This window comes from Ursus americanus, chromosome 14, assembly GCF_024610735.1.
Source record: "Ursus americanus isolate L20-20 chromosome 14, mUrsAme1.1.p, whole genome shotgun sequence".
Classification (NCBI taxonomy): domain Eukaryota; kingdom Metazoa; phylum Chordata; class Mammalia; order Carnivora; family Ursidae; genus Ursus; species Ursus americanus.
The window spans coordinates 36,855,372-36,879,789 of record NC_142140.1 but is presented as its reverse complement, the minus strand read 5'-3'; the positions used below and the strand labels follow the sequence as shown (position 1 = coordinate 36,879,789).

At 57.6% G+C, this 24,418-nt stretch overlaps 1 protein-coding gene across 1 annotated transcript in view; it reads left to right on the top strand.

Moving 5' to 3' along the window:
• The first annotated feature begins 16,010 nt into the window (after window positions 1–16,010).
• Window positions 16,011–24,418, top strand: part of DNAH1 (dynein axonemal heavy chain 1) — a 72,287-nt gene continuing 63,879 nt past the window's right edge. The window contains exons 1-6 of the mRNA XM_087867002.1: window positions 16,011–16,393; window positions 17,287–17,359; window positions 19,463–19,637; window positions 20,072–20,228; window positions 21,136–21,268; window positions 23,736–23,897. Of these exons, the coding sequence (XP_087723128.1) occupies window positions 16,013–16,393; window positions 17,287–17,359; window positions 19,463–19,637; window positions 20,072–20,228; window positions 21,136–21,268; window positions 23,736–23,897 (1,081 nt within the window). The 5' untranslated portion in view covers window positions 16,011–16,012. The remainder of the gene's footprint in view (window positions 16,394–17,286; window positions 17,360–19,462; window positions 19,638–20,071; window positions 20,229–21,135; window positions 21,269–23,735; window positions 23,898–24,418) is intronic.

Here is a 24,418-nt window from a genome sequence, read left to right as displayed (position 1 = left end):
ATTGTGGAAAAGCTCATTCAATTTTGGTTCCAGCATGGAGGCTGGAGCAGCTGCCGGTGCTTGGGAGGGAGGCAGGCAGCAGCCTTGGTGTGTGTGGGGTGACTGCAGGCAGCCTCGGACAGCCTAGGCCAGGACAGTCAGCGGGGGCAGAAAGGCAGTTTCCAGGGCTGAGGGAGTCCCCGACCCCGCCTCTCCCATCACTTATGGACGTTGCCACCTCCCCCCACAACCCCAGGGCAGGGCAGGGGCCTTGGCTTGGCTGGGGTGACTGAGACTGGGGGCCTGAGCACTCCAGGCCCCTCCAAGTTGTCTGCCTGAGATGCCACCGTTAGTGGGATCTGTCTTTCATCCTCAGGGCTTTACTGCTCACCAGAGCCACCGTCTCATACCCACTGGCCTGGTGGCTGCTCACGGTGGCCCGGTGAGGCCACAGAGTGGAAGGACTACTGTGATCCTCACTGGTCTAGTGGGGAAACTGAGGCTCAGAGCAAGGGAGGTGGTAAAGGCAATCACAGCAGTGCTGACCCTGAGGCAGCCTGGAGACTTCGTGAGCGACGCAAATCACCCTCGGCCTCAGGGAGGTCTCCTGCCCTATGGGCTCCTTTCCCTGGGAGGGGGCAGGGAATCACCGGGGGGGGGGGTTGTCCCCAGACCCCTGCCTCCCCTTCCTTCCACAAGGCCGGGAGGCAGGGCCTGGACCTACCCAAGACCATCCACAGCTTTCCTAGGCAGCAGGAGCAGGGAAGTGAGAGGAGATGGGAGGCAGTACCACTCTGTGCCAATGGGAAACTGAGGCTCTGGGACCTGCTCCAGGCGCTGCTGCGAGAGCTGAAATCAGGCCTCAGCAAACCTGTTCCCTGCTGGCTGAGTCACCTGGGCTATCCTCTCCGTCAGGCCTCAGTTTCCCTGTGTGTAAGGAGAGAGTCTATGATCCATAGTCTCAGACATCCTGGGACTGTCCAGAGCTCCCGGGGAGGTGGGACCCACCTTGGCATCTATTTAACCTCCCTCTAAATTATGTCATCATAGCTGTCCCTCCCCTTTATGTCCCACCTGAGCACAGCCTGGCAGTCAGGGCCCCTGGGGAGACAGTTCTAACTGGCAGTTCTGTCTGCTCCGGGCTGGGCCCCCTGCCCTTCGGAACTGGGGAATCCCTGCCTCCTGTCTGGGACGGTTGGGCTCTGGGGGCCATCCTAGACTCTCTCACCCAGTGGTGCCCCATTTTACAAGTGATACCTCCAGATGGCCGGAGTCTGCTCTGATCTGGGCTCACCCAGATCTGTGTGGTCAGGGTGACGCTGACTTGTTTGCTAATTGCTAACTGTGGGCCAAGCGCCTTGGGCCTGGTTACTGGGGGCAGGGATGGAAAGTGATGGGCAGGCACAGAGGAGGGTAAATGCCTCCAGGAGTTCACAACCTCAGCATTCAGACAGACCCAGGTGCAAGAAGTGTCCTCCAAAAGATAGGCAAAGATAAGCACCAGGAAGAGCCAAGACTAAGGGCCACACTGAGTGGAGAGGTCTGACTTTCCCTCACTGGTCAGGAGAAGCAGCACCTGCTGGGCCTGGGGGAGGTGAGGCTCTCAGTCCACAGAGGACGTACCTCAGGTGGTACCAGCGTGAGCAGAGGCTGGGAGGCCAGAGTAGGATGTGGGGATGCCATCTTTAGGCATGAGGTATATGGGTGGGCTCTGGGGAGCTTGAGGATGGAGCTGGAGACCCTGGCTGTTTGCGGGAGGGTCAAGGCATTCCCTCAGCATCCATTCAACAAAAAGTCCCTTCCATGTGTTAGGCATATGGTGTTCTAGGTTGGGAATTCAGTAGGGACCAAGACAGAGGTAATCCCTTCCCCCGTGAAGCCTGCACTCTAGTTGTGAGAGACAGGAAGACAAGAACAGTTTCATGCAGGTGTGATGCCGGAGACCCTAACAGAGTGGGTGCCCGGGTTGGGGACGCTTTAGGCTGTGGGGCCAGGGAGGCTGCAGTGACATTTAAGCCAAGATCCGAGGGATCCAGAGACTGGGGGAAGAGCATTCCAGGCAGCAGGAGCAGGAAGTGCAAAGGCCCTGAGGCACCGAAGGACAGCTCGCAGGACTGGTGCAAGGAAAAGAGGAGAAAGGAGGTGGATGAGACCTGGGAGGCAGGCAGGCATCTATGGGTCAGGGTGAGGCCCATGGATTTTATTCTGTGTGTGATGGAAAGTCATTAAAAGGTTTTAAATTGGGGAGTGATTCCCCCTGCCCCTAGAGTGAATTTTAAAAATCACTGTGGCAGTGGTGTGGAGGCTGGAAGACCATGGCAGAGCTGAGAGAGGATGGTGGCTAGGACCAGGATGCTTGCTGGAAGGTGATGGGAAGATGGGATGTTGTTTGGAAGCCTGACCAACAGGACTCCTCTTGAGTGCTAGCTGTGGGATGTGAGGGACGGTTGTCAGGGTAGCAATTTAGTTCCTGGCTGGGGCGCATGAGCCAACGGTGTGGCCATTTTCAGAAGAGGGGAATGCTGGGAAGAACTGGCTGGTGACAGGGAGGTCGAGGGCTGGAGGCCAAGGGAATAGTTGTCAGGTTTAAGCCTGGAGTTCCAGAGACTGCGCTGCCTCAGAGAAGGAGTTCATCCATGTTTAGCAGAGACACAAGACCCAAGGTCCCCGGGCAGCTCCAGGAGCCCCGAGATTCAAATGAGCCAATCATCTGGAAGTTTCCGGAAGGGCCAAAGCAGGGGCCAGTTGGGAACATGCTGCTCTCCGTGCCTCCCCCATATCTTGGCCCGGTGGGCCAAGACCACCTCATCCCACCCCAAAGCTGGAGAAATAAGCTGATTCCACAAACTTGGCTTTCTGGAGCCAAGGTCCAAATGGGCTGGAAGGTGGGTGTTGCCATGGAAACCCTGGAGGCCAGCCATCCAGGTAACCAGGCCTGGTGCGGGAGGGGCTACAGCCCACCTTCACAGGACCCCATCATGGCTTAACATGCTCCTTCAGAGTGTCTGGGACTACTCCCCCTCTGTCATCGCGAGTTAGCTGTGTGTCCTCAGGTAAGCCCCTGACCTCTCTGGGCGTTGGCCTGCCCATTGGAGGCAGCTGGAGGAGTCCTTGCCTTCAGCCCCAGCTGAGGCAGGACAGGCAGAATGATGGGGCGGGGGAGGGGCGCTGTCCCCACAGGTGTGGCCCGTGGCCCCCGCCTCACTCCCATGCCCAGACTGCCAGCTCCGTGGGGCCCACTCGTGGCAGGCGGGCATCACTCCTGGGTATCCCTTCTGCTGGGCGAGGAGGCGGCTGCTGTCGCCAAAGCCGTCCTCCAGGTCCCTTGCTCCTCCATGCCAAGCACATTAGGGGATAATTAAGTAAAAATAGGCCTTCCGACCAGTGTAGCTCATTAAGGCCTAATTAAGTTAATTAGTTCCAGGTGTGGATGGCGCGGCTCAAGTGAGGCGGCGGCTGTTCGCTGTAATTGCATTTTCGAAGCAGCAGCGGTGGCGGCGCGGTAATGGTGGCGGCAGAGGCGGTGGCTTCCTCCGAGGCCTGGAAGCCTGCCAGGGAGTTCAGGAGGCTGGCTCAGAGCTGGGAGGGGTGTGAAGCCCAGCAGGCCTGGACCACCCACAGAGAGCAGTCGTCCAGGTTCAAGGTCAGCCAGGAGCAGGGGAACCTGCGCTCTTGCAACCTTGCCCGCTCTCCTCTCCACAGGGGTGCGGGGAGGGGGGGCTGGGGGACTGGGGGGTGGGATGCACAAAGTCACCAACAGGCATCCTCCCTTCTGGCCGAGAAGGGTGGGCCCACTGTGGCTTGCTCTTTGGATTCCTCACGCCCCATGGTGGTCCCCAGGAAGACTGTCAGGTGGCTTTGCTGAAGGGGAAGGGAGGCAGCAGGTCGGACCTGTAGAACCTCGGTCACCTTCTCCATTTGGCTCAAATCCGTACTCCGGGTCCTTTCTCCTGCCGGTGTGTGGCTCTAAGAGATGCCTTGTCTTTGTGGTTCAGGGCGGGAGTGGGGCCTCTGCAGAGGGCCAGCTAGACCATCAGTGTCCTGCCCCGATGTCTCCCCAGACATCTGTCGCAGCTTCAGGACGGCCCTCCCGGCCGTTGCCCCATTCCGTTCCCTCATCCATTTGGCGGTGGCTCATTAGGCCTCTCCTCTGTGCCAGGCAGCAGGGCCGGGGCTGGGGACGCAAGGCTGGCTGGCAGGTTGGACCCTGCCCCAGGGCACCTTTGGTCCTACTAGTGGCCCTGGCCATGCAGTGTTGTCGCACTTGGGAGGAAAGCTGTCTGAGCTGCCGTGAATATGACCCAGGTGAGGAGAGGGTCAGGCACCTGGTGTGTGCCAGAAACTAAAAGGGCCTCCTTCTGGTCAGAGGGAGCGCAGAGAAAGAGGGGCCAGATCAGGGAGGGACCAGGGGGCCGCGGAGGGGGTCTAAGGTCAGGGAAGAGTGGCTGGATTTGAGGGATGTTTGGGGTAGTAGGGGTGGGACTTGGTGCACTGGTTGTTGCTGAAAGGGGGTGGGGAAAGAAGAGCCTGCAGCCCCCCTGGGGAGGGCCTTTGGGAGTGGGGTTGTGTTCTGAGACCCCACGGGGGGCCGGGACGAGGCAAGTAAAGTGCCTAGGATGGAAAATTGGGGGCATTCACTCCCAGCCTTGTGTCCCCATTTGTGCCCTGTCCCTGGTCTTCGGAAATTTCTCACTGACAAAGTGGAAGCCATCCCTAGGCTTGGGGCAAGGGGGGTAATTCTGGACAGGGTGTCCCCCTCTGTCCTTTAATCCCTACTTGGGAGGCGCTGCCTTCTCTGCACCCTCCAGGGCTGGGGTGGGGCTGGGATTGACACCTTAGGGTCTGACATATTCTGGACAGGTACTCCATTTCCATTCTGATGCCGATGACAGGTACCCCACCGGGCTTCTTCCCGCATGCCTCTCACGACTGAGAGCTCCCTGCCACCTTGGCTTCAGCCCTTATGAAAAGTGTTTTACCAGAGCGCCTGGGCGGTTCAGTCGGTTAAGCGTCTGATTCTTGATCTCCACTCAGGTCTTGATCTCAGGGTAGTGAGTTGGAGCCCCACATTGGGCTCCATGCTGGGTGTGGAGTCTACTTAAAAAAATATTTTGTTGTTTTGTTTTTAAATATTTTATTTGTCAGAGACAGTGTGTGTGAGCACGAGCACAAGCGGGGGGAAGCAGGCTCCCCACTGAGCAAGGAGGCCGATTCAGGACTCTATTCCAGGACCCTGGGATCATGACCTGAGCCAAAGGCAGATGCCTAACCGACTGAGCCACTTGGGCATCCCCCCCCCAAAAAAAAAAAGTTTTACCCTGAGCCTTGCAGGGTCTTCTATCTACCAGTGGCCTCAGCTCTGCCTCTGACCCTTTCCCACCCCTCTGGTGGGTCTGCTGATCCTCTTTCCCAAGACAGCTTAACCTCTCTGAGCTTTCGTATCCCCATCTGTAAAAAGGGAAACAATACCAGTCACCACCTTCTAGGGCTGGTGTGAGGATTAATGACATGCTGTGCGGGGCACTTGGGTGGCTCAGTTGGTTAAGCGTCTGCCTTCCGCTGGATCCTGGGATCAAGCCCTGCATGGGGCTCCCTGCTCAGCAGGGAGTCTGCTTCTCCCAGTCCCTCTGCACCCCCCCCCACTTGTGCTCGCACTCTCTCTCTCTGACAATAAATAAATAAAATCTTATTTATTTATTTATTATTTATTTTATTTATTTATTTGACAGAGATAGAGACAGCCAGCGAGAGAGGGAACACAAGTAGGGGGAGTGGGAGAGGAAGAAGCGGGCTCATAGCGGAGGAGCCTGATGTGGGGCTCGATCCTAGAACGCTGGGATCACGCCCTGAGCCGAAGGCAGACGCTTAACCGCTGTGCCACCCAGGCGCCCCAAATAAAATCTTTTTTAAAATTACATGATGTGCATAAACCTCAGGACGCACGCTAATTCCTCAATAATTGTTCACTAACTCCTAACAACCGCACGTAACTACACAGGTGGGCGCCGTCTTCCTCCTGGCGACGGCTGCCCGGTGCTGTAGCCTCAGCCCAGGCCCCAGAACCACCCTGGTGGCCTCAGGTGGCAGGCTCTGCTGTGTCCCTCTCACGTCCAGCCCAGACACAGAGATGATCTCGGAGAAAGACGTTCGTGGGGAAGAGGAAGTACCATTTTCCTGAGCTGGCCAAGCCGTGCTGAGATAGGACGGCCCGCCTGCTCGTTCCAGATCTCTTCTCTGCTCAGTAGTCACTCCATCTGTAGGAGCAGCCTTGGCCTCTCCTCTCTGGCCCCCTTCTCCTCAAGTCTCTCATTCAGGGGGACCAGTGGTGGTTGAGAAGGAGGGGCATAGACCCACCCTGACTGAGGTGTCTGCCAGTAGGCGTCTCTGGGGCATATCACCGGACCTTGTCATGTCTGGGGCCTGTCCTGGTTGGGGGGCTCTCTTCTGAGCCTGAGGCACCTGCAGAGCCCTGGATCCCATGGAAGTTCACTCCACATAGGCGCGGTGGTACGGGTCATTATCAGGGCACCCAGCCTCCTCCCATGAGACTGGGATCCCTGACTCCCCTCGAGAATCAGCAAAGTCAGCCCAGGAAGGAAAGGCAAGTGGGGCTGTAGCCTAGGCCCTGATGCCATCCTGTGACCCTCCTTCTGTGCTGTCCCGTTCCAGGAACTGCGTCCACAGCTGGCCCCTGCCCCAGGGCTCTCTGCTTCGGTTCGGGGAGCGGCTCCCTGTTGACGGTCAGGGCTTGTCTTAAGGGGACTCCTTTAGATTTAAGACTGCAGTGGTCCTGCTCACTGACTCCCAGTGACCCGGGACCTCCGGATTCTTGTCTGAGGGAAAAGAGCCCCACAGAGGAGGAAACAGGGGTGCAAAGGCCCAGAGCAGTGAGGAAGTGTGGATGCAGGGAGACCAAGTCCTGGGTCCCAGGGGTGATGCTGGGGGAGCAGAGGATGTGGGGTACTTTGTGGGGCTGGGCAAGGAGCTGTCTTTGTGCAGAGTAGGCCTTATTCCTTTTCATTCCGGCCATAGGAGGGAGGGTTCTCTGTTACTGTAGACCCACCTTATTTTTATAGACTGGGGCTCCAAGAGAAGAAGGGACTTGCCCAAAGCCACATAGCAGGCGGGACCTGGGCCACCACTGCCGGCTCCTACCCCTGCCAAATCCTGGTGGCCAGCCTCCTCAGTCTGGGGGGTGTCAGAAGAAGGACCACCTAACCTCCTAAGGCTCAGTTTTGTTTGATTTGGGGGACTGCCTTGAGGCCCTGGGTCCCCCGGGAGGTCTCATTAACTGTGGCCTAATCCAGGCCAAGGCCCAGCTTTGCTCTGTGCCTCAGTTTCCCCAGTTGTACAGGGTCGTTAACAAACCAACTCAGATTTGCCTGTACTCTTTTGCCCCCCTCACGGTGCATCAGGGGAGACAGGTGGTCTATAGCTCCATGCACAGATGGGAAAATGAGGTGCAGGGAGGGGAGAGGAGCACCTGGGGCCCAGGTCACCCCCAGGCCTGTTGACCCAGCTCTGAGGGGTGGTCAGCCACCAGGAGGGGAGGCTGCAGAGTTGGTGGCCAGAGAAGCCCAGGCTTTCTAGTCTCCAGTGTTCTTTAACCTGCCCTCCAGCCCCCTCTGTCTTGGGTTCACAGCTCCACCCCTGCTGAGTGCGTCCCCCCTCCCCCCTAATTATGACTGGTCACAAAAGCTGGTCCGTGACCAGACAAAGGGACAGGGATGAAAGTGCTGGTTGTCATGGCAACCTGGAGGGTTGCTGGGACCCAGGGGAGGGGCTTGGCTGTGTGCCTGAGCCCAGGCATCTGGATGACCTTTGAGCATAAGCCAGGGTGGCCCAGGGGCTCACAGGGACTCCCCCTCCTGTTTCAGGCCCACCAGAACCGGGCGCACAATGGCAACCTCACCCCCTCCATGGCAGCACCTGCTCCCTGGGCCTCCCCTGGTGGCCCCATTATCTTGCACCTGCCGCCCTCCCCCACACCTGCTCCCCAGCCCAGGCGCTCTTCCCAAGGTGCTCCCTGCCCATCCCCAGGCCCAGCTGCCTGCTCTGAGGGCCAGCCAAAAGGGGCTGTGGAACCAGGAGGGGTCACAGGGAGAGCCCTGGGGAAGGACAGAGGGTCCAGCTGCCAAGCCAGCTCTGCCTGACCAGCAGTGTGTGTGCCCATGATAAGGCCTCCTTTGGGGCCTCAGTCTCCTTGCCTGTAAAATGGGAACAGCCATTTCTGCCCTCAGGACCTCCAAGAGTAAGTTTCTCTCTGCTTGGAAGGAGATCTGAGGCAGAATGTCGCCAGCGCAGGGTTAGGGTAGACAGTGAGGTTGGGAAGAGCAGAGGGAAGGGGTTGTCTTGGGCCATAATCCCAGGGCCACCTCTGTTAGAACACTTGCAGACCTGAATGCCCTCCTGCACACTCAAGGGTCACAGTTTGGAGGGGGAGATGCCATTTTCCAGGGGACCCTCAGGGGTAGAGGGGATCTGGGCTGGGAACCCATCAGTGCCAGGTTCTTGAGTGGCCTATCAGGAGTATTAGGGAACAGCGCTCCCCCCCCCAGCAGGAAGAGTGCATGCTCCCAGGGGGTGGCTTGAGGGGTCTCTGGTGATCCAGTTCAGGTGGGGAAACTGAGATCCTAGACACTGTAGTGTCTGGCTCTCTGGTATCCTACCACCAGATGGTGGAATGGAGGAACAATGGAGCAGGAGGAGTGGGACGTCTGCCAATGCCCCCGGAAAGGATTGGGGATCCCCATGGCAACTGGTTTTTGTCTTGTGGTCCACATTCCAGGGTCTCCCTATATCCTATGTGACAGCCCCAAGTTCCCCTCATAGTTGGGCAATTCCCTTCCCTTCTTGCCCCCTTAGTTTGCCCACCTGGAGTGTGGGAGCAGATTGCCAAGGAGGCTGTCAGCTCCGGCTGCTGCCCTGGCTGTTTGAACGCCCCCTGGTCGTCGCAGGCTGGCCCCAGATGGCTGCCCCCACCTCTCTGATAATGAGGCATTCCCTCTCTCGTACAAACCATCCTTACTGACCTGTCCAGAATTTCTTACACACTCCCCCCCAGAGGTGTGGCAGGGACAAAGCCTTTGCCAGGAATGGAGGGATTTGGGGGCACGGCAACAGTCCTGGTGTCCCTCAGACCATTCTGTACAGGTGGCCCCGGTGCAGGCTTTGGCACGTTTTGTGTATCCCACTGCACAGATGGAAAAACTAAGACCTAGCAAGGGAAGAAACTTGCCAGTGAGTTGGCAGCAGAACACGGGCCTCCTGCCCTGTTCATAGAACTTTCTAGGGGTGGGTCAGAATGGCAGTCTGGTTCCCAGACTCAGTAAACTCAGGTTCCCTGGAGGAGTGGGGTGGAGGCACCCGGTGGGTCATGGAGCCAAGGTGATGAGGCCAGTCCCAGTCTGCTGAGAGATCATTTAGCCGGTGTTCACTGAGTTCCTTGGGGCCAGAGGGAAATCAGAGGCATTCAGAGCCTAATTATGACAAACAGCTGTCTGTGTAGCCCCTTGGGGCCCCATGGAAATTCCTGTGGAAGATATCACTGTCTGGGGGCCTGTCACTTGGACCCCCCTCCTGGAGAGCACAGCCTCAGCCTCCTGGACCCTGTTCTGGAGCGGTCTGGAATTGCAGGTCACAGGGGGGTAGGCTGGGGAAAAGCATGTGAAGGTGGGGTTGTGACAGCTGGGCTCCTGTGCGTGGCCACCATCTCCAGAGGGGTGGCTCCGATGTGGGCTGCTCTGTTTCCTAGTCATCCCCTAAGGGTTCTTTCAGGACTGATTGGCAGGGCTGCTGGGAAAAGCAGCCCCACGCCTCCCACCATCCCTGCTGTTCAAGTCCCCCCTCCAGTTGGGTGACCCAGCAGTGACCAATGTCTGGTTGCCTACCAAGTGGTACTGGCCATGGTCCTCTGGGGCCCCTGAGGCGAGTATAAGTGCGTTCTGTGGGCTGAGGCAATCAAGGAGGGCTTCCTGAGGAAGTGTAGCCTGAGATAGGTTGGGAAGTTGTAGAAAAACTGAAAGAGGGAGGAAATTCCAGCTGGGAGGCTCCGTGTGAGTTCAGGTGGGAATGGCTTTAGGCTGGGGGCCAGGATGAGGACTGAGCCTTCATGGGGTCCTCAATCTTCCAGTCCCCCAGGAACTCCTACTCCTCCCTGAGCTCTGGGCTTTTAAGGTCTCGTCAAGCTGACCTCATGGATCAAAGGAGAATTAATTTGTCTCCATTTTTATTCATCAAAGAATATGCTGGTCAGAGCTGCTGAGGCCAGCTGGCCAATGGCAGAGAGGGGGAGGATCAGAGGAGGCCTAGGGAGAGGGTGAACCCCAGACCTCAAGCAACCCTCTGACAGCCCCCATACCTGTGACTCAGTTTCTCTCAGCCGCAGCTCAGGACCCCTGGCCTAGAAAATCAGAGGGAGATCCTAGGGGGCCCAAGGGGCTGGGGGCAGGTGGGGAGAAGACAGCTCCAGCCATCCTGTCTGGATGCCTGTCGCCCTCTGTTCCGGCTGGCCGGCCACGTGAAGGGCTCATTCTGCCTCCTATTCACATGGGGCTTTCATCTCTGCAGCCAGTGAAGCATTGCTCCCAGCCTCAGCACTGGCAGCAGGAAGGCACAGGGGAGGGGCAGCCCAGGCCTGCCATGCCCTCAGAATTCTTGCCCAAAAGACATGGGCCTGGGTGCCCTAAACAGCCTGTCTGCCCAAGCTCTAAGCTTCTAACTCACCAGAGAATGGGGTAGAGAACCCCCCACTCACAAGCTCTAGAAGGAACCCAGTCTTCTCTATTTCAACAAGAGCAGGGCTGGCTTCCCTTCCAGCCCGTAAAGGGCTAAAGATTGCCCTCCCCCCACAGGAGGGGCAGGAGCCCAGGGTGTGGTCATGGCTCGGGCCCCTGGTTCCGCCCTCAGGGAATAAGTAGGTGTGGTGGCCTTCAGGACAGGGCAGGAAGAGCAAAGCCTGAGCCGTGTCCAACCATTGGAGAAGATGGAGTCATTAGAAGGTGGACATCTGAGACCCAAGAGAGCAGGGACTGACCCCAGTGTCTAGGGAGGGAGGGAGGCAGTCATACCCACTGCCCACACCTGTAGAGAGGCAAAGTGGAGCTGGCAGGATTGCTGGAAGAAGCAGCAACCCCTGGCCCCCACCCCCCAGGGATGGAGCAGTGACCATCTCATGGTGGGGGGTGAGTGGATCTGTGGGCTGGGCCTTCTGAGAGTGGACCCTTCCTGCAGTGGCCTATCCATCTGTCTGGCAGCCGTGGCCCCTGTGATGTCATCAACCCACTGCGTTGCTTGGCAACTTTCCAGGATTAGCACTCTGCCCCTGTCATCCCTGACGTCCCACCATGGGCTGATGTTGCCCTGGCAACCCGGATGGGTACTGCAGCTTTTTGGACAGCTGTACCCAGTATGGAGAGTGCCAGGAAAAAGCTGAGAAGCAGGTGCCTCTCTATAGGCTGAATAGGGTACACGGCCTATCCCCAGACCCACAAAGGAGCTAGACTGGCTCTAAACAGGGCTTTGAGGGTCTTTGTCTCCTTGAAGAGCTATGGCCACCTCTGCCTCCAATCCCCCTCATACCACTTCCTTCCGCAGTGGTCAGTGAGCACCTACCGTGTGAATGCCAACAAGAAAGGCAAATGACACCACAGTTTGGGCTTAGGGAAAGTTGCACCAGCATTGGGTCTTGAAGGATGAATAGGAGTTGGCCAGGGGAAGGAGTTGGTGGAGAGAGGTGTTCTGGGCGGAGGAAGTGAAGCCTGTGCAAAGGCCAAATTACTGTCTCCAGCCACAACTTATGCTCTGCCTCTGGGCTCCTCAGGGCCTGGCCTCTCTGGATCTCCCATTCAACAACAGACACGTTGAGGTAGAATTCAGTTTAAATCTGAATATTTAGTGCCCAGCACCAACTTGGCACTAAGCCAGCATTGCTAAAATGTCAAATAAAATTGGACTTTTGTCTAATGAACCTCAGGTCCTACCACGTCCCCCAATACCAACCTGCCTTACAAAGCCTCAGTTTCCCCATCTACAAAATGAGGCCAACTCTGAGAAAGCTCTCTGGGTAAGGGTTCTCAGGTTGAGGTGGGATGGTTTTTAAATTTTCTTTTGGTTTGTAACCTACCTCTTACCCTTACAGAAAAAAAATGTTAAGACTCTGTAAACTTTCACATTCCTCAATTGTTAGTATTGGACCACTTTTGTTTCATCTCCTCTCTATACTTATCTATATATAAATTTAGCTGAACCATTTGAAAGGAAGTCACAGCAGCGGACATCCTGACATTTGTCCTGAAATTCTTCAGCCCACATCGGCTAAGACAAGGACAGTCTCCTATATAACCACAACACTATTTTTCACATAAGAAAATTAACAGAAATTCAATATCCAGGACAGACAGGAGGATCAAAGCCCGAACCCATGCCAGGTCCTTGGAACAGATGGGCACCTGAGGCCAGGGATGGGGGGCAGGTGCACCCACTGCCCACCCTGAGGAGATTGAGAAGGAGTTGTAGCCCTGGATGTGTGTATGTGTGTGTGTGTGTAAGCTGAGCTTCCACCTCCGGAGGACAGAACGGCCCAGGGTGTGTTGTGTGTCTGTGTATGCGTGTCTGTGTGTCTGTGTAAACCGAGCCGCCAGAGAACGGAAGCGACCCTTTCAGCAGCGACCAGACCATCTGGCTCACAGCTGTGGCTTAGATACGAACTTCCTCAATTATTACCCCCAAATTATTTACATAAGTTTAATTTTTATTTTATTTATTTTTACTAGGATTCAGTCAAAGTCTTTGCACTGCGTTTGGCTGTTTTGTGTCTTACTGTAGAAGAGTCTGGGAGGGGAGATGGATAATGGAGTCTGGGTTTGACAGCCTAGAGAAGGGCCACTGTCCCCAACCCGCCGCCCGGGTGAGGGAAGCCGCAAGCGCGGGGCGGGAGGAGTGTCGGGCAAGAGGGCGTGCAGAGCCCGGGAGCTTTGGCGGACGGAAGTCCCACCCGCCGCGCGGCTGGCCCCGCCCCTTAGCAACAGGCCCCGCGTCCCTCCCTGGAGACGGGCCGCCTGAGGGCACTCTGCCTGCTCGTTGGAGCCGGTAAGTTGGTGGCGCCGAGGGTCGGCAGGGCGAAAAGGGACAGGGTCACCTCGACTAGGCGCAGAGGGCGAGTGGACGGGAAGGAGGACGCCCTCCCGGCCCAGGGTCCACATTCCTGCCTACGAGCTGCGCACCCGGTTTCCCCAGCGGTGGCCCGTGGGAAAGGAGGGTGGCGCACTTTTAAACAACCTTGCAGATCTGTCCTGTACTTACTAGGCCGGTGTTTTGCCCCTCCCCCCACACGGGGAGGCTGTAGCCACACACTCCCCCCGCTCCCCGCCCTGTGGAAGGCCCCTGCAGGGAAGGAGCCCACCTCCTCATCAGCCACCCGGTCCTTCTCCTGAGTCCCTCTCCAGCTGCATCCGGTCACCTAGTTCTCCCTGTCCCCACCTGTAAATCCGCAGAGTACGCTTTGCCTGTTTCAGAATGGTTACAGACATCAACTTCCTTTCTTGCTTGACTCCATTCACTCATGAAATTATTTGGCAAGCACTTTCTAGGCACTTGCGGTGTGCCAGGCCCATGTCAGTCCCGCGCTTGGTGCCGAGGTTCCAGGGATCAATGTTACTGGAAAATTCCTCCATTTGCAGCTCTCATGATCGCCTGGCAGGGCAGACAGGTGTACACATAGAATACAGGGAGATGTTCACTGGAGGGAGGAGCCTCAGACAGCTGGGGGAACCCACAGGGGCTCACCTTAGGTGAGTACTCCAAAAAGATAGACAGAACCCCAAGCCTGTGGGGGTTATTACTATCCGCAGTATTGTTTGCCAGCTAACCCCAACAAGGGAAGAGACTTCAAAAATCCTTTAAGCCACGGATCCCCTTATTAGATGACACCTTACCTAGAACCTAGTGTGTGAGATGCAGGGTCTTCGTTGAATCAGGGGTGGATGACTCTGAAGCCCTTCTGCTTAGGCCCCCCTCCCCATAAGCACTCACTTTGCAGAACCTCAGGGCTCCTCGGTGCACAGTTTGACAATCACAGTTGTGGTGCTTAGGGACGTGGACCTTTGGGTCAGACAGACGTGAAGACCTCCGTTTCCATTCTGGTTCTGCCAGTTCTTGGCTGTGTGTTCTTTGCAAGCTTCTTGTCTTCTCTAGACCTTAGTTTCCTTGTTTGTGGATTAGTGGTGAGAGTAGCATTTGTCGTGAGGATCCAAAGCCCTTGCTCATTTGTGTCCATCCAGCCAGTGCCTCGTGGGTGGTTGGGTCACATGGGGTTGAATGACAGTGAATCCACCCTGAAGCTTCCCAGGTGATCTGACTGGGGAGAAAGAATACCTTGGGTTTAAATTCCAGCTGTGCCTCTTGCACGCTGTCTGAACTTGTGCGGGTCCCTTAACCTCTCTGAGCCTTATTTTCCCCAGCTCTGAGAACGGAGGATAGTCTCAGTTCTCACCTCAGAGGTTTGAACGAGATGTTGCACGAACTACATCTAAGCCTCTAATAGCACTCCCCGTTGTAGACACTGTGCTCCTCGGGGCCACTCCCGCCATCTTACTGGTCAGTTCCCTCATGCAAATAGGGGAGAGTGTCCGGAGTGACTGGCAGAGGCTTGCTGGCAACCGTGTCCTCATGCCCTTGCCAGCCATGCTCGTTCCCACACAGACCCAGCCATCACCCATGGGGCTGACAGGAGATAGAGGTGTGTCTGTCTGTCTGTCTGTCACAGGTCCTGTGCATGCCAGCAATGTACAAGTGCTCAGAGCTGGGGTGGAATGGGAAGGGAGCCTTGGATCTTTGTAAAGGGCTGAGGGATGGAAGGGAGACAGGATTCTGGGTTTGCAACTCACTCTCATGCCTTTCTTCTTGTGATGTGCCTGGATGGGCTCCCCACCGCCAGTCTGCTCAGAGGGAGAGGGCTCATAGGAGTACGAACCGCCCCCGCCCCCCCCATCACAGGCTCCTTTTGCCTCCAGCAACACTGTGCTTTCCTGGACATTTCTGCATCTGTTATCTTGGCGGAGCCTGATGACACACCAGCTCAGCAGCCAAATATATTCAAGCACATTTGAGAGCTGGGGAAACCAGGGAGTGGGATGCCCTCCTATGGAGTGGGGTCCCCAGCCTCTCCAAGAGCTGCTCTGTTCGGTGATTTTGTTCAAAGATGAGCAGATGTCTGTGGGTTTGCAGCCATGATGGGGCTGAGCCCCAGTGGGTCCCCTGTCCTTTAGGGTGCCCTGAAAAGGGCTGGTGACTGTCAGGAGGACAGGCCAGCCTCAACAATGTTTTTGGCACCTGCCCCGGGAGGTGGCTGGCTACCAGGGAGTGGATTCAGGGAGCTGAGTTCTGGTAGGCCACGCCTGACTGGCTAGAAGCTGGTCGGCCTTTGGGCTCAGAGTTTGGGGCTTTCTGCCAGAGCCCCATCTGCCTTTCATGGGCCCTAAAGTGGCCTTGCCAACTCCCCCCACCCCGCCTTCTTAGAAATGGACTCAGCAGCTGCTGGCGGCTTTAGCACGGCTGGGGTAGCTTTGATCTAGACAGTCCTGGCTGCCCACCCTGCCTTTCAGATCAATCCAGGCAGGATTCCCCTGCAGTGTCCAACAGGAAGCCTATACCAGCCAGGCGCACCTGGTGGCTAAAATGGAGATGGCAAAACACGACACACCCAGCCGACAGAGCAGCCTGTACTGCAAGCTCCTGGCTGCTGTGTCCCAGGGTGCAGGGGCTGGGGAATGGGATGAGGCTGGGGGAGAGGGCGTTGCTTGGGTCAGGGTATCCTTTTGTTAAGACATTTCTCACGTGCAACATCCAGGGAAGGCCCTGCTGTCTCCAAGTGGGACCTGCCTGGCACTGTGTGTCTGTCCAGATTAGGAGACCACTCCCTCCATCCCACACCCCTGTGGGGGGGGGGCGCTGTGGCTTATTGCAGGATGCAGACAAGGCATCCCTGTAACCTGGTGCCCCTGGGGGCTGAGCAGACGCTGGCAAGATCCCAGTGATGCCAGTATCTTCTCCTAGGAGCGCCCCGAGAAGCAGCATGGAGCAGCGTAACAGAGAAGGCCGGAGTCCAGGAAGGACCCCTCAGAGCCCAGAATGCGATGGTACTCCAGTGGGCCAAGAGTGCACTCTGAAGAGGACCTATGCAGACCTAGAGCATAACCTGGGGAAGATTCTTCTGGGGCCCGATTCTGGGTCAGAGAAGCCTCTTCCAAGCACTGACCCCAACCCCCTGCCTTCGCCCCTATCCCCACCCATGCTGTCAGACTTGGGGCAGCCCCGGAAGTTGCCCCTGACAGGCACTGATAAGAAGTACCCCCTGATGAAGCAGCGTGGGTTCTACTCTGACATCCTCAGGCCTGGAAGCTTGGATCAAATTGGGGTGAGTGTGGCAGCTGTCCCCTCCCAAGTCCAAGCCCTCCTGAGGTGAGTTCCAGTTACCCTTCCTCCCTCTTACCCTCCCTCCTTCCCTCCCTCCCTTCTCTTCATCAATCCATTTGTTCACTTGTCCATCTAGCCATCTGTCTGTCTAGTAATTTGTCCATCCTTCCACCCGTCCATCCTTCTGACCATCCATCCATCCATCCATCCATCCATCCATCCATCCATCTGTCCCTCCATCTATTTGTCCTCTCAGTCAGCAGTTCATTCAGACCCCCAGGTCTGGTTGGGGAGGGGTTCCTGGGACAAGGTGGCTGGCAGGGGGCTTGAGGACCCTGACAGAGGCCATGGCCTGTGTAGAGGAGGAGGAAAGAAGGCGAGGGGACAGATGAAGGCTTGGGGTAGAGGGGGACTCTGGAGAGGGGATGACTAGGGGAGAGTTCGAAGAGCCCCATAGTCCTGGACAGCCTTAGGAAAGTCCTAGCCAGGACAGGTCAAGAGAGAGAGGGCAAGAACCCACTGATCCTCACTATGTTGGGGGTGCCAGAGTTGCCCTTGGTGGGAGAGACATTCACAGAGACACCTGCTGGCCTTGTGGTCCCTCCATCTTGCGGCTCAGCCCCTGGACACAGCAGGAGTGTTCTCAGAGGAAGGAGGGGAGCTGTGCAGGACCAGAAGGGGGTGGGGTCAGGGGTGTCCCAGGTGGCTGCAGCTTGCTGTCCACTGTGGCCTCTGAATGAGGAATTGTGGAAACTCACTGGTTCTGCCCCATCCCTGTGCCCCTGGGTGTTCCCCAGTGGGCTTGGGGGAGACACTTGGCCTTGTGGTCCCTCCCAGGTCCTGCCTGTCCCCAGGATGTTTACACCCCCTCAGAGCTCTGCGATTTGGTTTTAGGAAGTATGCCGTGGTCCCTGCATGAACCAAGACCTCCTGCGACAGGCCGACCTTGACCAGTTTACTCCAAACGGTCAGTGCCCAGAGGGGTGGGGTGGCTGGGTGGGTGCATTTAGAAGCAAGGCCTCTGGTCTTAGAGAGATCGTTTCTTCTTGGCTCGGGATCTCAGTTTCCTCAGCTGGAAAATGGGGGTAACAAGGCATAAAGTGCTTTGTGAGGACCAAGCTAATGGTTAGCGCTCAGTGGAGCACAGCCGTCTGTCTGTGGCAGGGGCGCCATGCTGGGCTGGGCTGCCCAGGGCCAGAGCATCTGTTCTCTGCCTGGCTGGAGACAGGAGGGCGTTCACATGTGTAAATTCTATTTTCTCCCTTCCCTGGAGCATGAGCTTGGAGGAGGCCAGGGCTGTGTCTGGGTGGTCCCTGCTGGGACCCCAGCACCTAGACAGGGGCTAGCACAGGAGTGCTCTGCTGAAGGAGGGAAGGACAGCTCTCCTTCCTCTCAGGCTCTGTGCTGGGTCTTGGTTCTGGGACAGGACTGCAGGTTATGGGGCCATCCCCAGTGGCAGAGGGGAGAATAGGGTGGCTCCAGGAAAGGCAGCAAGCTGGTTGGGGTCCTGAGTGGCGGGGAGGAACTGGCTGGGGACCCTCCCTGGATGGCAGACAGGATACACCCTTCGATCAGGCCCAGAGGGCCCAGCTGCGTGCCTCCCCTCTCCAGCGCCAGGAGAGGCTGGACTCCTTGCTGGCACTGCCCAGATTAGTCCCCTCGGTACCCACGAGGCTCACGGGGTCTGGGAAGCCCCAGCAGTGGCTCGGGAAATAGCATATGTTCGTGCCTTTGTGCAGTGAGCTGAGGGTCCGGGCCGTCGTGCTCTGCAGTCTCGCAGACATCAGTGGCTCACAAATGCTCACGGAGCACAGATCTCAGGGCTGCGCACTGCTCCCACCATCCACAGTAGGGTGGGGTGGGGGGCTCAGCAGCTCTGCATCCCCACCCACCCAGCCTCCCAGAATGCCACAGGGTGGTGGCAGCCAGCCACAGAAGTCCACTCTGCGGCTGGAAGGCCAAGGGGAGGCCTTGAGAAGCCTGCCTGGGACTCATGGGCGCAGCAGCCCTGGAGGCCAGTCTTGGTTGTCCTCATCCTGGGCCTTCTTGGCCCCAGGGATGCAGGGCTGGGCCCAGAAGCCCATGGTCCTGGGAGGGGAATGGTGTCATGGACCCACAGGCTCAAAAGCAGATGATTAGGGAGGTGGAAAACTATCTTCTCAGCCATGCCTTTTTGGGACCATGGGGTTCCGAGTCTTCTGTGGAGCCCCGGAGGCTAATCGCAAGATGGGCTGTCCTGCAGTGTGACTACCTCTTGTCTCCAGAGAGGCGGTGAGGCCCGAGGAGGGGGTCACTAGGGCCTCCCAGGAGATCGGGTCGGGGCCATCACTGAGCTTCCCTGAGCCCACCCAGCTCCTGAGAAAGGTGACTCATCTCCCGGAGCGTATTCCCACATCTCTCGGGACCTTCCTCTACACTTAACATCCCAGGTGCCGGGAAGACTGGAATGGTCACCCTACCGATGGTCTCTCTCCACCAGCTGTCCTGCCCCCAGACCTGGAATGGAAGACTCTGTCTTCCCTGGTTGTCTAAATAGGGATGGCCATTTTGTGCCTTGACTGTCCCACAGGGCCAGGATGATGGGGCCACCTACTCATACGGTATCCAGGATGCCTTGAGTTTGGAAATGCCCCCCCGGGGGTGAATAGCATTCACCACTGATATGCCTAGGAGGGCCTCTGGAGTAGGGGTGGCAGGACCCATCAGCCGTGCAGGGAGCTACCACTTCGCCTTCCTGTCCAGTTATAATCCCCACCGGTCATTTGATTCAGCATCTGGCTTGAGCAGAGGCCACTGGTGCAGGGGGGAGGGGTGTGTGGCAGAGAGTGGTTGAGCATGCTGGCTCTGGGCAGGGAGAGCAGGAGGCCTTCCAGAGGCCCTCGTCCTTCCAGGCTTGCACTGTCTTGGGCGCCTGGGGTCACATCTGCCTTCTCCTCACCACTGCCAGCCGTAGGCAAGCTCTGAGCTTCCCTGGCCCCAAGCGTGCACGCCTGCTACCTTGGACTTTGTCTTGGGGCGTATTGGGCCCTGGCCTGAGCCCCTGCCCCCCTGTCTGTGCCTCTGCCTGCAGTCGGAACCTTTGAGATTCCTGAGAACTTCGAGGAATACCTGGAGCAGCAGCGTATTGGGTCCACCACCCAGTTGCTCACCCAGACTGACTTCCCACTGCAGGCCTATGAGCCCAAGGTGCAGGTGCCTTTCCTCGTGCTGCCAGGCCAGTGCCCCCGCAAGATTGAGATTGAGAGGTATGGCTGAGCTGGCGGTGGGAGGCCTGGTCCTTTGGGGGGTGGCATCCACCCAGCTCAAGGGGCGAGGGAGAGCAGGCGGCTAGGTGCCATCCTCATGGCAGGCGTTACGAAATGGCTCTCTGTGTAAATCTTCCAGCCCTTTGGTTTCTTCATAGGAGCACATCGCTTTCCTTGCTCTGGAATTGGGGAGGGTGGCATTTAAGTCAACATAGTGGAACTGCCAGGCAGGGCAGAGGGCAGCTGGGGCCCAGGACACCAGCCCCACTCCCCACACCACTTCCTGATGAGTTCCAGAGGGGTGGGGGAGGGCCCCGGAGGCGACCCTGGGCCACACCCCTATCCCCCACCACCCTGTGGGCCCTTGCTGGCATCAATGAAGCCGCCTCACGTGCGGTGAGCTGCCATGAGGTCCCCTTGTCCCCCTCGGCCAGGAGGAGGCGGCTGTACCTGAGTCTGGACATCGAGCAGCTGCTGGCTCATGAGGGCGTCGACTCCAACATGCTCATGCCCAGGCACCCAGATCCCCACAACCCCCAAACCATTGAGCAGGGCCACGACCCGCTCTTCCCCGTCTATCTCCCGCTGAAGGTGAGCATAGTTTCCATAGAGGGCTGACGGTCAGGGGTGGAGGACTGCAGGAGTCTGGCTGAGGAGTCAGACCCAAGAGGGGATCCCATGGCAATCATAATACTCACTTATCAACATGATTGGAGCCGCCGCCAGGGGTTTTGGGCATCCTCGGCTGGGGCCGGAGGGGCCCAGAAGCCCTGAGATGCTGACTCTGCTTCTTCCTTGGGAGCCTGGGGAACCTGTGTGGGAGCTCTCTGCCCACCCCCTCCCCCGCCACCTCCAGGCACCAGAAGCAGCCCCGCTGAACAGGCCTCCCTGAGCACTGCTTCTGAACTCACTGAGATGGGGGAACTGAGGTCGAGGAGGGCATCACTGTAGCCCTTTTGGGATACTGATGGGGAAACTGAGTCCAGGGAGCAGAAAGAGGGAGCATAAGCCTGTTCTGGCTTTCACTTGCCTCTCTGCCCTTCCTCTCCATGACCCTGAGTGTGTCTTGCTTGGTGGTCCCTATGGGGAGGCGGAGCCGAATGCAGATCACCCTACTAAGGGTGGCCTCCTGACAGCCCTGAATCTCCTTCATTTCTGAGTGTAGGCGGGGTGCTCAGGAAAGTCCAAGGGCCACCTCTGCCCTTGGGTCTGAGCTGGATGATCCTTGGGCAGTGGGAGAGAGAGCCCATATCCTGCTTTGAGTCCCCAGATACCCCTCTGCCTGCATCCAGGTGGCCTGGTTGGACCGGGATCCAGGGTGTCATGGAGCCAGACCCCTGTGAACAGCAGAGGAGGCATTCACCCCCCTGGTCCCTAGTCTGCAGCTCCTGCATCTGAAGAGGACGCTACTCAGACCCCCTCATCCTCTGGTGCAGCCAGCCCTTTGGCCCCTCTAGGGGTGAGCTGTCTCCCCTCACCCTCTGCCCATTTCTTCCAGGTGTTTGACAATGAGGAGTTTGATTGCCGGACTCCCAGCGAGTGGATCAACATGGGCTTGGAGCCCGGGTCTCAGGACAGGAAACCTGTCCCTGGAAAAGCCCTCCTGCCCACTGATGACATCCTGGGGCACGGTGAGCAGGGTCGGTGCGGGTGGGGAAGGATCCTGGTCTGCACCATCCCTGTCTGGCAGCAGCCCCTCCATGGACTCCTGGGCTGCCCTGGGGGCTGGTGGCCATGGAGGTGAGGGCCCCCACCTTTTGAGGCCTCCCAGCTGGGATAGAAGCTAAAGTGTAGGCCATACAGAGGCAAGAAGTACAAGGACCAGGGATGACCTGTGGGAGGGCTGGGGAAGGGACTGCTGGACTGTGTCTAGTATTTTTTTTTAGATCTTGGATTTATTGGTGATAAAAAAAAATATGCAAGCTTGTTGGAAACGTTCAAATGTGCATAAGGGGCACAACTGAAGCCCTTCCATCCTGCCACCTAGAAATCACCGCTGCTCCAGCTGTCCCTGCAGCCTCTCTGCTCTCACTGCCGCGTTGGACAGCACACACCCTCACGCTCACACATCTGCTTGCAAACACATGCACAAGCACACTCAGCATCACCCTTACACGCCACACCCCACACTCACACACCCGTTTTCACCGCACACACTCACACGCCTGCCATCACTGATTCACAGCCACTACCACACCCGCAGTTTACCCGCACAGATGAGCCGTTCCTCAGCCTTGGCTGTGTCTGCCCCTCCTTTGGCCCCACGTCTGCCCTGGGGCCGTGTTTTGCTGCTGGAGGGAATAGAGCCAGGGGAGCTTCCTTGGCTGCCACCCTGGCCTGTGTGGCTGGTCTCTGTGTGGGCATCCGAGGAAGAGCCAGGGTAGGAGCTTGGATGTTGGAGGTGGCTGTCCCCCTGTGCAGGGCTGAGGGCCGCTCTGTTCCCTTGGGCGGACCCACCGCTTTGGGACCGGGAAACAACCGGGGCCTGGTGGGCTGCGTGGGGAACCGAGAGCCTCCAGGGGGCCCCCCAGCACGTCCATTGAGCAGGCTGTAAGCTTATGTTTCGATTTAAAAACATGTTAATGCTGGAATCAATTTCTCTGAACTAGACAAGAAACCCAGAATGTTCCCTTTACTTTGGACTTAATTACAAAAATAATTTAACTCAAGTGTTCCCAGATCTCCAATTCCTGGTGATAAAACCAGAAGGTGTGGGGCTGCATTAACCTTAAATGCACCAAGTGCCAGCCTCCCCGAAGTGCTTCTGCCCGCGCCCCTTCACACACGCCCTGACTGTGGGCAGCAGCGCCGGTGGGAGGAGGGGCCGGCAGGAAGCGATTCTGCCCGAGACCTCTGGTGTTCTGCGGGGGGCTTCTTGTGACATCTTTTTCTCTAAGTGGAGCCAAGCCAGGTCAGCCTTTTCGAAAAAGCAGCTTATGGGAAGGGAAGGGAAAAGCAAAACAGAACCAAAGTCAACGAGGTTTACCACAGCATCTTTACCCGTCTTTCTAGCTTCAACCAGAATCCCAGCCGTTTTTCCTCAACCAGTCTAGAACCCATCAGTTTATTTTCAGGCGCTTCTGCTAGGCACCGTGCCACGTGCATCTTCTTTCTACAAAGGTATACGGAGCACCTACTATGTTCCAGTTTCCATTCTAGGCACAGGGACGCAGCTGTGACCAACACAGACAAAGTCACGCCTGCCGTTGGGGAGCTGCCCGGACCCAGGACCCGATGCATACATAGTGTGACTTCAGGCTCTGTGAGGGGCACGAAGAGGGTAGCAAGGCAGAGAGTGCCTGGGGCAAAGGTGCTCTTTTAGCCAGAGATGTTTCTCCAAGGAGAAGCCATTTGAGCAAGGACTAAACCAGCAATAAGGTGACCTGAGCAACAACTCTTCCAGACAGAGAGCATAGCCAGTACAAGGGCCCTGAGGCAGGAATGAGCTGGAGAGTCACAGGAACAGGCGGACATGCAGTATGGCTGGAGAGACATGTGTGGGGCCAGTAGTGGCAGGAGATGAGCTGGAGAACAGGGCAAAGGCTTTCAGCCCAGGAAGGTGGGAGGGAGGCCCACGCTGACCAACAGGCCCTGAGGCCCACTCTGGGGCCACTGCAGGGCGGTAAGCTTCTACCTTGCCCTAACCTGTCCTCGCAGGAGTGGCCTAGGGCCTCAGCTGCCACAGGCAGCCCACGGGAAGGGGTTCACTCTGGCCTTGGTCACCTTGAAGGGTCCAGTTCAGATACAAGGAGCTTTACAACTATATCCTCAGCAGGTCTGTCTGTGCTTGGGGCTCTCCTGCCTCCTGTCCCAGCCCTGCTGGCCTGTGTCTCTGTTTGCACCAAAGGGGTCATACAGAGCACGAGGACAGAGAAGCCTGGTCTTTCTGGCTCCTCCTTACCAGGGGTCCCCCAGAGGCCAGCTTGGCTGGGAGGAAGCAGGGTCCCTGCTTTGCTGGAGCTAGAGGGGGTCCATCCTGGAGGGAGGGAGGCCAGACTAGTGGCCACTGAGACTCGATCCCAGCACCTGCTGCCCACACTCAGAGGCCCCTGCCGACCCTACGGCAGAGAGCACCGGCGGGTTCCTCTCCTGTTTCAGAGGACCCCAAAAGTCGGAAGCTGAAGTATGAATGGTGCAGTGTCGGCGTCCTGGACTATGACGAGGAGAAGAAGCTTTACCTGGTGCACAAGACAGACCAGAACGGCTTGGTGCGAGACGAGACGGGGAAGCCCATCCTGAACGGAGGGGTCACCGCTGAAGGTGGGGGCTCTCTGCCCTGCCCTATGCAGACCCCCACTCAGGCCTGTGACCGAGGCCGCCCCCCACCCCCAGCACAGCCCCGTCAGGCCTGAACTCTGCCTTGCTCTAAGTGTCCTGCGGCTGTCTGGCCCCTGACCAGTGAAAACCAGAGAACTCATCACTCAGACAGAGACCCCGGGAAGGGCAAATGGCCATTATCTGATAGGCCCACCCTGAGCCGCTGACAATGCCACGTGCAACACACTGCACGGAAGGCGGCCGAGGCCCATGGATCAGGGATATTTGTCCCGGGTGTGGTGGTGAGGGATGGGGACTTGGGCAGCCACCCCCGGGGGGACTCTTTGTCTGTGCACAGCTCTTTACGGTTGACAAAGCATTTTCACATCCATTCATGGCAAACTGGGTGGCGGGCAGGCCCAAGGAGTGTGCCCATTCTACAGATGTGACAGTGTGTCAGAAAAGGAAGACCACTTGCTCAGGGTCACCAGGCCTCAGCTGCAGAGCCAGGTGGGAGCCCAGTG